We start from the raw sequence: 12,555 nt of genomic DNA, 5'->3' as shown, positions 1-12,555 counted from the left end.
TCTTACATCATCCTCAACAGGGTAGACTTGTGCCCCATTTTACAGATGGGGAAAGTGAAGTCATATCACTAGGCCAAAGTCACGCAGCCACTCAGCAGCCTGAGAGAGGGAGCTAACCCAGGCTCCCAGCGGGCTCCAGGTTTTCGCAACTCGCTGCGCGGCTCATACTTTCCGCCCAGCGCCCCGCCTCCCCATCCCACCCCAGCTAGGGGCTCCCGGCCCGCCCCTGGAGGAGCGTGCCTCGGCGGCTAATCGCCGGCCGCCCCCGCCTCCGTTTCACTGCCTAGAGACGCCCGGGCCGGGTTAGCCCGGAGACCGCCCCGGGGCCGCGGGACGCCGCCGATTGGCCCGCGGTAATTACGGGCACGCTCCGGGAGGGGGGAGGGGCGGGGTGGCCCCCCGCGAGCATAAATTATGCAAATACCCGGGCGCCGCACGGGGCTGACCTGCCGCCAAGCTCCATTCACGGGGGCTGCCTCGGGGGCGGAGGTGGCTAGGGAGGGGGGCGCCCATTGTTGTGCCGAGTACTTAAGGGGTCCTGAGGCCGGTCGTGTGCCACACTCGGTACTCACACGAGCTGATCTGATCGCCGGCGAGATCACTCGGGAGACCGGCGGGAGCGTGGCCCCTGCAGGCGAGGCGAGGAGTTGAGGCCAAGTTCCCGGTGCGCCCCTGCGCCCTTCCAGCCCTTGGCGCCCGCAGCCGGCACAGAGTAGACCCGGGCCGTCCGGAACGTAAGTGCGCCCCGACGGCCCTGCCCTCAGCCCGGGCTCCTGCCCTCTAAGCGCCCTCTTAGCTGTCCATCGGTCTTGCACAACACCACGATGCCAGGCCCTCTGGAGACCAGCCTCTCGGACCTTGACTGCGCCAGCAGCAGCAGCACCAGCGACCTGTCCGGCTTCCTCACCGACGAGGAGGACTGTGCCAGGCTCCAACAGCCCACGTCCGTCTCGGGGCCGCCCATGACGGCCCGCAAGGGCTCACCCGGGATTCCCGGGGCGTCGGACACTCCTCGTGCGCAGGACGACGAGCAGGAGCGGCGTCGGCGCAGGGGCCGCGCGCGGGTGCGCTCCGAGGCGCTGCTGCACTCGCTGCGCAGGAGCCGACGCGTCAAGGCCAACGACCGCGAGCGCAACCGCATGCACAACTTGAACGCGGCGCTGGACGCGCTGCGCAGCGTGCTGCCCTCCTTCCCCGACGACACCAAGCTCACCAAGATCGAGACGCTGCGCTTCGCCTACAACTACATCTGGGCTTTGGCCGAGACTCTGCGCCTGGCCGACCAGGGGCTGCCCGGGGGCGGTGCCCGAGAGCGCCTCCTGCCGCCGCAGTGTGCCCCCTGCCTCCCCGGGCCCCCCAGCCCCGCCAGCGACGCGGAGTCCTGGGGCTCCGGGGCCGCCGCCTCCCCCTGCGCCGCTGCCGCCTCGCCACTCTCTGACCCCAGTAGCCCCGCCGCCTCCGAAGACTTCACCTATGGCCCTGGCGACCCGCTTTTTTCCTTCCCGGGCCTGCCCAAAGACTTGCTCCACACGACGCCCTGTTTCATCCCTTACCACTAGGGCCCCTTTTGAATACCGTTACCGTCCCCCTCCCCCAGGCGACGGACAGTAGGTGGGGGCCCAGTTGTGGCCTTGGGACCCCAGGTCCAGGCAGAGGAAGGAAACGGGAGCTTTAAAGGGGTAGGGGATACCTGAGCCGCTTGTTAGGTCGCTGCACCCTCGCAGTGGATGACCCTTAGTCTGTTTCTCCAGCCCTCAGCCCCGAGCCCCTCCTGCCCGCCCCTAGACGGCCTTTCCTTTTGCACTTTCTGAACACCACAAAACCTCCTTTGTGGCTGGCTCAGAGCTGACCCCAGCCACCACTTCAGTGTGATTTAGAAAAGGGACAGATCAGTTCCTGAAGACGAGGTGAAAAGTCAATTTTACAATTTGTAGAACTCTAATGAAGAAAAACGAGCATGAAAATTCGGTTTGAGCCGGCTGACAATACAATGAAAAGGCTTAAAAAGGAGAGACAAGGAGTGGGCTTCATGCATTATGGATCCTGACCCCCACCACTGCAGGCTTGCTCTAGGAAGAACCCGAGACTCTTGCGTAGCTATTCAGGCACTGGGCTGGAGAGTACTTTAATTTATTCAAGATGCTCCATTCATATGAAAATGTATTTTTGTACATAAAGAGTTTATTCTATTATTATGAGCTATCAAAGTTTACATTTTTGTACTGCAGATATTTCGTGTAAATAAAAACTAAATAAAAAAGAAAATAAGTCACCAAGCTTCTTGCCTAATGTTGGTGTCTCTGGGATTTTTCTTCCCTTCCACTCGCTGTTCAACCACTAAACTGAAACGCTATCCCCACCCACCTTCAAAACTCCAGTCCTATCTCAAAACAATTAAAAATAAAATGCACCTGATTTCCACCAAGAACTGGATAAAGAGAGACTAGGGCATTTGAGATCCATCATTTCCTTTCACCTTGTAAACACAAGGGAGATCTTTCAGGCTCCCCATAAGCCAATTAAGACTTTTTAGTGGGGAATTAGCCCCGATATGCAGCTACCTGTAGAGGTAGGGGCGGTGGGAGAGTCTTTCTTTTGAGGAGCTCCACATCAGCTGGCTCTGTGTTTCAAAGAGAGGGGATTAAAAAGATCAATACAGTGTGACCACTGGCTAGGAAGTCCCAGTGACAGGTGGGCCCAGGCTGGGCAAGCAGAAGGGTCCACTCTTATAACAGCCTATTTAGAGGGGGAAATTGATTTGTAAACAATGCCTCCAAACTGTTGTTCATTGAGGCTGGGATCACCCTGGCTGGGAGGTATGGGATGAATTATGCTGGTGTGGTGTCCCTGGATGGGTGTGCAGCTGCCTAAAATTGTGAGGGTGTCCTCACCTCTCCCTCCCCCCACCCAACACCACGCTGTGCCAGCAGTGTCCACAGAGGGGGGCACGCGGTGGACTCAGTCCTGGCTTGCTCAGCTAGCCAGGGGCAACAGCCAAAGCTTTCATTTGCTGCCAGAGAAATCAGCCGCCCAAACTCAGTGGGGATTTTTCTGGCTGTGGTGTGTTTGTCTGTTGTCTGACAACTAGCTAACAGCACAGGCCAGTAGCGGCTTTTGTTTTAAATCTCAGAATGTGGATAATTACAAGAGATAGTTCCTAAAATGCAGTTGCTGCCTGTTCCCCCAGCTCATAAGTTACCCCACATTAAGACCAATTTTTTTTTTCATTGGTTTCCCCTTTTCATGAATATAATTATTTACAAGGAGGAGGTAGAAATGGGTTCAGGAAAATAGTATTCTATAGCGTTAGAGAAATCATATCTGTTTAGGAGGTGAATAGAAGCAGAGGCCAAAAGTAAGGCCACTAATAGCATTTTTCCCTTGTGGAAATGTTTCCCTCCTCACACACATGTCCTGATGAGTTGGATCCACAGAGTCAGATGCTGGGTCCCCAGCAGTCATTGCTAAGTCCAGCTATGGTCAAGGAGCCCTCTTTCAGATAAAAAGGCTCCTTTTCAGAAGGTTCTGAAAAGTTGGATGCTTTCTCTAACTGCCCTCAGAGCAGAGACAAAGAGTCTTCCAAGAAATCTTCGGAAGTTATGAGGGCTCAGAACTGAGTTGCTTCTGCTAAAAGATCCAAGGAAAAAGTTGTGTCTCCTGAATGACCCTGCCCAGGGCCCCACTCTATTGTCTGTCTCAGAATTAATTCACTCTACCAGCTTTGCATTTTCCTATAGCAAAACACACAAATGGTCTGCATCAGATTTTCTGCTCTCCCGCGCATAGGATGCTTGAAAGTGCCTCCCTCCAGCTTTCTAAGGGGTTCAGGCGGGGTCTTCGAGAAGGCAGGTCCCCTACGGAGACGCTGCTCAGCCGTGGTGTAGGTGCACGTGTCTGGGCTAAGGGAAGAGAATGGCTGATGTGTATCACTGTCCAAAAAGCCTTGGGAAAACCACCAGCAGACAAACACCCCGGGCATCCTGGAGCCAACGCCTGCAGTGGAACCTTTGTCTTATACAACTGCCTACAGCCAGCACTGAAAAAGGAAAACAACACTACCTCCAAGACTGAAGAAGAGCAAACTGTACTCCCAACTCTGTTACCAAAATAGGATCACAACTCAAGGTACAGGGCCCAGAGCACCTTCCATCTAAAGAAGTATCTTTAACAACATGGATTGCTGGAGGGAGTCTCCACCTCTGCCAGTTAATACTGTTCTTTTTTCCACAGAAGCAAGCTTATAAATATGGCCTTTGTAGCTCCCAAAGAGGAGAAAAGAAGGATGGTGATTTAAAATGCTTATCCCCAGCCCAGGGGCCTCTTTCTTCCTGCAGCAAACTCTCTGTTCATCTACCGGTGCTGTGAAGGCAGGCTGGGGTTACTAGAGTATTCTAATCAATCACAGAGCATAGAACATCCCGCTGACAGCCGCGATTCACTTCCTCAACAGAATCTTCCACTGAGGAATCATCCAGCACTTAGAAAAGCTTATTTATTCTCTACCTGGATCTGTCTCTTTGCTTCTGTCCTGGTGTAACATGTGTATTTTTACATTCTGCTTCCAAGTCTTGGAGAAACCACGTCAGGGAAGATGGGGATGACGTAGTAAAATGAAGCATTTCACTCAGCCTGTCATTTCTTTAATGACTCTATCAAGCCCTGCTGTGTGCTGAGCACCGTTCTAGGCACTGGACTGACCAGGACAGAGCCCTCACCCGAAAGGAAATTACACGCTAATGGGGAAAGACAAAATCAACTTATGACAGGTGGTGGTAAATGTTGAGAAGAAAAATAACGTAAAATAAGCGGAATATGGGTGGAAGGAAGGTTGCTCTTTTAGAAAAGATGGCCAGGGAAGGGCTTTTGATGCGATGACATTTGAGCAGAGGCTCAGATGCAGAGGGAAGGAGCAAGCCTCAGCAGGATCTGGAGGGAAGAATCCCAAGGAGAAAACACCACCCTGGCCATGCACCATCTAGTAAAGGGACGAGGAGGCTGATACACTGGAGCAGAGGGCATGAGGCAGGTAAGGATGGAGACAATGGGGGCAGTTCAAATCATGATTTTTTTTTCTCAAGGTAATTGAAGTGTTGAAAGAAGAGGAGTGTTGTGAATTTGCTTATATTCGTAAAGGCCACAGTGGTTGTTATAGGAATAGCAGGGTTTAGGGGCCAGGGTGGAAGCAGAGACCCAACTAAGCACCTGCACCACATTAGTCCTGAAGAAAGGCTTACAGTGGTAGAAGGGGTTAAGACTGGTCAGAACCAGGACAACTTTTGAAGAAGGAAACAACAGGATTTGTTTTAGGCTGTGAAAGAGAGAAATCAAGGATGATTTCAAGGATTTGGGTCAGGAACAATGAGCACACAGAATCCATCCCCAGAAGTCCTCTACAAATGGTTAATTTTGCCTGAAACTGCTCATTTTAGCTCGCAAAGCAAAGATGGAAACAGGAATTGCAGTGTCTATAAGATAAAGACAGGTTGCTGCTAAAGACAACCATAGCTTTTTCTGGCCTCAGTGTCTAAGAGAAATGCCTCAGAGAAAAGTTATAATGGGGGGAGGGTAGGGAGAAGGGGCCCATGATGTCCAGGGCAATGTCCTCGATAACATCATCACCATTAACACCATCATACCAGCTAACACTTACATAGCACTTATTCTGTGTTCTATGCACTTTCTAAACACACTACACATATTAATTCATTTAATTCTCACAACCCATGAGGTTGATAATATCATTATCTCTGTTTTGCAGTTGAGAGAACTGAGGCACAAAGAAGTCAAATAATTTTCCTAAGAGCACACAGCAAGTAAGTCGCGAAGGTGGGATTTGAACCCGGACAATCTGGTTCCAGCATTTCTACTGCTTCTTACATTGTCTCTCTTGGAATGGAAATGGAATACAGCTAAGCAAAAGGTATCATGGGCCACAGGCTTAGCTTTCTGAGGCCCAGCCCTATCCAGGTATAAGCTAAATCACAGCTACAGGCAAGGCCCCTGCTGCCATATGGGGCCTTTGGTTGAATGAGGAAAAGGGCTCATTCCCCGGCTTCTCCTGGTGCACCAGCCTTGCCACAGGGTGCACAGCAGGGTGAGTGGAGTTTCCTCTCTCCATCCCCCAACCTCCCATGGGGGCTGTGCATGGGGCACAGTCCCTGTGACCTGATCTAGCAGCCCTGCCTAGAGGCAAGAATAAGTCAGTGGAATGTGCCTCTTCCTGACTGAGATAGAGGAAGCCTGCAGAGGGTTTGGGGTGAGTTTTCTGGCAAGGACCTGGGGTGTCACTGCTTCAGTTTGCAAGGCCAGTAGGGCTAAGAGCCTGATGGCATCCTTTTGTGAAATATCAGTCTCTTCACCATTCACATCTGGCCAGAAAGGCCCCACACATCTTACCAAGGCCTAGACTTCCTTAGAAAATATTTCTGGGGTTGCTCCAACCTAGGCCAAGCAGGGAATCAAGGTTCCCAAGTTCCACTCCAAAGAGCCTAATGGTGAAGATTAGAGCCTGGAAGGTGCTCCAGCCAACTTCCACCAATATCCTACATCACCCATTAACAAAGAATAAGCCCAGGTACATTGAACTGTAGGAGCTGTCACTTCCTGGGATGGCTTAGGACAAACACTTGGCTTCAGTACTGAGCTTACCTTCTTGCCTGCTGGCTAGTGGCCAGGACCAAATCAACCCTGGAGGCAGGATGCCAAAACCGGATGATGGGATTTCAATTATATCGCTTTGGTTTCTACCACAACCTAGCCCAGAGGTACCCAAAGCTACTGGACAAAAGAATCATCCAGGAAGCCTTTCTTCAAAAAATGTAGATGCTTGAGTCTTTCCTCCAAAGATTTTCCTTCAGAGTATCTAGAGTGAAGCCCTGGCATATGCATTCTTTAAAAAGGTGCACAGATTGTTAATAAACACAGCAGGATTAGGAACCCATGTGCTTTCAAGAGATTGTTCTCCCACAAGATCCACTCTGTTCCCCCGGTGGCCCCAATGGAGTTGGAGCCCAGATGTGCATGGAAGTGGAGAGAACCCTCTGCACATTTCCATCGTATGTTCATGGGACACACATGACAGGATGGTCCTTCAGACTTCTTACCATCTTGACAGGACTAACTCCAAGATGGAGCCAGTAAACCTCACAGTTTTACAGTGATGCCCAATTGCTCCAAGCCCAGAATCATTTTAGATTTCACTTGTGTGGAGCATGGTGACAGAAACTGCTGGTTATTCACTGAAATCCATTCTCCTCTTCTTCCTGGACACATGACTATACTACATTTCCCAGAATTCTTTGCAGTTAAGTGTGACTGTGCGACTGGGTTCTTTTCACTGGACCATGAGTGGAAATCCTGCAAGCCATTTCTGGGACTACATCTTCATGACTATGGTGGGAATTTGCATTTTGGGGTACAATGTAGAAAGCATCTAAGAACATCAATCCTGGTCTAAAAATGAGGAGGACTCATATAATCTACAAAATCATAAATTTCTTCAGCTAATCAGAGATGTGAGGTCATGAGGCAATTAAATAAGGGAATTACAAGAGGAGAAAGCCCCTCCAAGGAGAGACAGAACATGTGAATTGTTTCATCTTGGGCAAAGCATGCCCGGGAGAGAGGTGGCTGCCATATAAGCAGGTAAGAAGAAATCAGCTAAAATTTTAATAAAATCTTAAAAGCCCATTGTGGGCTAGGGTGTCAGGTTGGAATAAGAGAGTTTATACCCACTTGCAAGCTCTTATCCATGGTCCCCACTAGGTGCTCACAAGAAAGATTAGGCCAGGGGGGACATCCCTGGTGGTGCAGTGGTTAAGAATCCGCCTGCCAATGCAGAGGACATGGGTTCGAGCCCTGGTCCAGGAAGATCCCACATGCCGCAGAGCAACTAAGCCTGTGTGCCACAACTACCGAGCCTGCGCTATAGAGCCTGCGAGCCACAGCTACTGAGCCTGTGTGCCACAACTACTGAAGCCAGCGCACCTAGAGCCCGTGCTCCACAACAAGAGAAGCCACCGCAATGAGAAGCCCGCGCACCACAACAAAGAGTAGCCCCCGCGGGCCGCAACTAGAGAAAGCCCGTGCACAGCAATGAAGACCCAATGCAGCCAAAAATAAATAAATAAATAAATTTATTAAAAAAAAAAAAAAAAAAGATTAGGCCAGGGCAGAAGACCAGAGGGAGTACCCTTGGTGGTGAAGGTGTTCAGGAGGTGATTGCTGCTTGGGGATAGTCATTAGTCCCACTCACTTTCCCAGACGTGCTATCTTAAAGCAAAAGCAGTAAGCCTCTGAAGAAGGGGTATTACCTTTCCTACCATATAGGCAAATATCTATTGATCCTGGGCAGAAATAGAAGCAAAACCCTCCTGTTTCTGGTAGAAGGGTAGGAAACTGTCTCAACTTCAGGAAAAAGGCAAAGATCAACTGCTGGTGGAGGAGAAGTAGGAGAAAACACCCTCTCTCCAGAGGGAAGGGCTGGGATTCTACACCAATACTAAGTAAGAGTCTGCTACTATAAGGGAAGGAACAGGAAACTCCTTCCCAAGAACAATCACAGTTATAAAGCAAAGGTTGGCTGCCAGGGGGATGAAGAGCTGGAAATCCTCACCCTGGAAGCCAAGATGCATAGGACTTGCTGAAAACTGAGGCTGGACCCCACTTTGTGAAGTTAACATTGAGTAAGAAGCAACATCAGTCTAGTGCTGGTGAGGGACAAAATCATGGAGAGAGAGAAACCCCCTGGGACACAGGCAGGAAAGACTGACTGAAAGCTGAGAGGGAAAAAGAGCACTGAGAAAAATCATTTGGTACTCCCCTCAGTAAAAGTACATGATAACAACAGCCCACTGCTGAAGAAAAAGGAAGACTATGGTGCACTAAAGGTAATAGTAATAACAACAAGAAAATGCAAAGCAAACTCAACTCCTGACTATATTGACTGACCACTCCCTCTCCATATTAACTGCGTGACAACAGAAAAGGCATGTCCCGGCATAAAATTATTTACCTAACAGTTTCTACTGTTCCTGTACACATACATGATGCCCAGCGTTAACAAAAAATTACAAGACACACAAAAAAGAGTAAGAAAAACAACCCATTCCCAAGAGATAAAACAATCAATAGATCCAGACTCAGATATTACCCAGATGTTGAATTTTCAGATAGGATATTTTAAATAGCTATGACTGATTAATATGGTAAAGTATGTATTGGAAATTGTGGACAATATGCTTATGTTAGTCAGGGTTTTCCAAAGAAACGAAACCAACAGGATATATAGATATATGTATAAGAAGAGGTTTATTATAGAAATTGTCTCACATGGTTATGGAGGTTGAGAAGTCCCATGATGTGCTGCAAGTTGAAAAACCAGGAAAGCTAGTGGTATAATTCAGACCAAATCTGAAGGCCTGAGAATAACAGGCAGCCAATGATCTAAGTCCCAGCCAATGATCTAAAAGCCCCAAAACCAGGAGCACTGATGTCCTAGAGCAGTAGAAGATGGCTGTCTCAGCTTAAGCAGAGAGAACAAATTCACCCTTCCTCATCCTTTTGTTCTATTCAGGTCCGCAATGGATTGGATGATGCCCACCCACATTGGTCAGGGAGGTCTTCTTTACACAGTCTACTGATTTAAATGCTAATCTCTTCCAGAGACATCCTTACAGGTGTCTCCCAGAAATAATGTTTTACCAGTTTTCTGGGCATCCCTTAGCCCAGTCAAGTTGACACATAAACTTAACCATCACAATGCTTAAACAAATTGGGAAATTCAGCAGAGAAATGACAACTATAAAAAGGAGTCAAACTGAAATGGTAGAAAATAACACATGATATCAGAGGAGAAGAATTCCTTTCATAGGCTCATCAATAGCTGGGACATTTCTGAGAAAACACTCCATGAACTCGAAAATCGGTCAACAGACTATATCCGAAACACAAAGAGAAAAAAAGAGTAGGAAAAACCACCACAGAATGGAGCATTCGAGAAATGACATCAAATAAAAACCTGAATCTATATAAAGAAATGAAAAAAAGAAGGAAATGATAGAAATAAATGTAAAAGACCCTCTTTTTTTATTATCTTTTTTTTTTTAAGAATCAATTTTATTTATTTATTTATTTTTGGACTGCGTTGGGTCTTCGTTGCTGCGTGCGGGCTTTCTCTAGTTGCAATGAGCAGGGGCTACTCTTCGTTGTAGTGCACAGGCTTCTCACTGCAGTGGCTTCTCTTGTTGTGGAGCATGGGCTCTAGGCACATGGGCTCCCACAGTTGCAGCACAGGGGCTCAGTAGTTGTGGCTCGTGGGCTCTAGAGTGCAGGCTCAGTAGTTGTGGCTCACGGGCTTAATTGCTCTGTGGCATGTGGGATCTTCCCAGACCAGGGATCGAACTTGTGTTTCCTGCATTGGCAGGAGGATTCTTAACCACTGTGCCACCAGGGAAGTCCTTTTTTACGTATCTTAAATCAGTTTAAAAGATAATTGTGTAAAACAAAATGAGTAATACTGTACTGTGGGGCTTATAGCATAAGTAAAATATACAAGAAAAATAACCCAAAGAATGGGAGGGATGAATGGGAATACAGTTGACCCTTGAACAACATGAGTTTGAACTGGGCAGGTCCCCTATATGTGGATTTTTTCTTCACTAAATATGTACTGCAATACTACACAATCCTCAGTTGGTTGAATCCACGGTGGGACAGCAGATATGGAGGGCTGACTCTCAAGTTATTCATGGATTTTCCACTGGGTGGAGGGTGGGCACCCCTAACCCCCACATTATTCAAGTGACAACTGTATACTCTTTTTTTTTTTAAACACTTTGAGGTGTTTGTTTTGTAATTCTATTTATTTATTTATATTTTATTTTTGGCTGCGCTGGGTCTTCGTTTCTGTGTGTGGGCTTTTCTCTAGCTGCGGCGAGCGGGGGCTACTCTTCGTTGAGGTGCACGGGCTTCTCATTGCGGTGGCTTCTCTTGTTGCAGAGCATGGGCTCTAGGCACGCGGGCTTCAGTAGTTGTGGCTCGTGGGCTCAGTAGTTGTGGTTCTCGGGCTCTAGAGTGCAGGCTCAGTAGTTGTGGCGCATGAGCTTAGTTGCTCCGCAGCATGTGGGATCTTCCCGGACCAGGGCTCAAACCCGTGTCCCCTGCATTGGCAGGTGGATTCTTAACCACTGTGCCACCAGGGCAGTCCCCAACTGTATACTCTTGTAAGAGTCTTACACTTTTTTTGAAGTGGTATAATATTCTTTGAAGGTACATTCAGATAAGTTAACAATGTATATTGTAAACCCTAGGAGAAAAACTGCAAAATTTTGCAAAAGTTATCATTAACAAGCCAATAGGGGAAGTAAGACAGACTAAAAAAAAGCTATGATGGCTATATTAGTATCAGACTAAATAGACTTCAGAACAAGAAATATTTCCAAGGATAAAGAGGGACATTACATAATGATAAAGGGTCAATTCACCAACAAGATATAACAATCCTAAATGTGTAAGCACTCAACAATGAACCTTCAAAATACGTGAAACAAAAACTGATATAACTGAAAGAAGAAACAGACAAATCCACAATTATAAAGACTTCAACACTTATCACTTAGTAACATATAGAAAAAGTAGAAAACCAGTAAGGATATAGTACATCTGAACAACACTATTAACCAACTTGGCCTTATGTATATTTATAGAATAACGCCATCCACACTCAAACAATAGCAGAATATACATTCTTGTCATGTACACACAGAACATTCACCAAGACAGACATATTCTGGGCCATAAAACAATTCCAATAATTTAACTCAAGTCATACAAAATATGTTCTCTGAAAGAGCAAATTCCCAATAATTGGAAATTGAACAACGGCCTCCTACATTGCCCATTGTTCAAAGGAGAAGTATTTACTAACTTGCATAGCAATTTAAGTCTGTTATCTAATAATAAAATACTTTCGGTTTGTATTTTGTATGTCTTTGGGAGGGTTTTTCCCCTTCATTTTTCTAGTAATTCATTTTTACTTTTTGTTATAAAAATGTTGGCTTGAAATGGATTGAAAATGTTAAAAAAAAAAGAAAAAGAAAAATGGGTCCTTCACCACGTGACATTTGAGAAGCACTGCCCTGGAGAACGGTGGGGCAGCTTGGAGGACCCTGCATCCCTAAACAACCACCCAGCCACCTGGGATGCTCTTCGTGGGCTGTTACATGTATGGGAAATTAACTTCGTTCTTTAAGCCATGATACCATTGTATCCCTGTTCTAGGAGCCAAACCTTACCCTAACTTGGATCACCACAAAGGCATGCTGTCTGCTGACTATAGCCACTGCTTTAGTCTCAGGTGGAGCTAGCAGTAAGCTCTTTCCAGAGAGAGCACAGGCTCATGGCTAAGCCAACAAGGTGAACATCGCTTTTCACACCGCAGAGAGTCCCCACAAAAGAGAGGAGGTAAGAGCTAAAGTTCTTACTTCTTCAGCAGAGTACAGGCAGGCTGATAGCAAAGACGGACTATGGAGCCATTCCAACGGCTTGCAAGTGCCC

The 12,555-nt window shown here is 47.6% G+C and overlaps 1 protein-coding gene across 1 annotated transcript; it reads left to right on the top strand.

Annotated features, from left to right (window-relative positions):
- Positions 1–824: 824 nt before the first annotated feature.
- Positions 825–1,559, top strand: NEUROG1 (neurogenin 1). The gene has a single exon (XM_036845526.1). It carries the CDS (start codon positions 825–827, stop codon positions 1,557–1,559), a length of 735 nt encoding a protein of 244 aa, XP_036701421.1.
- The last annotated feature ends 10,996 nt before the right edge of the window (positions 1,560–12,555 follow it).

Source organism: Balaenoptera musculus, chromosome 3 (assembly GCF_009873245.2).
Source record: "Balaenoptera musculus isolate JJ_BM4_2016_0621 chromosome 3, mBalMus1.pri.v3, whole genome shotgun sequence".
NCBI lineage: Eukaryota > Metazoa > Chordata > Mammalia > Artiodactyla > Balaenopteridae > Balaenoptera > Balaenoptera musculus.
The sequence above is the reverse complement of the archived record's forward strand: the minus strand, read 5'-3'. Positions and strand labels throughout refer to the sequence as shown.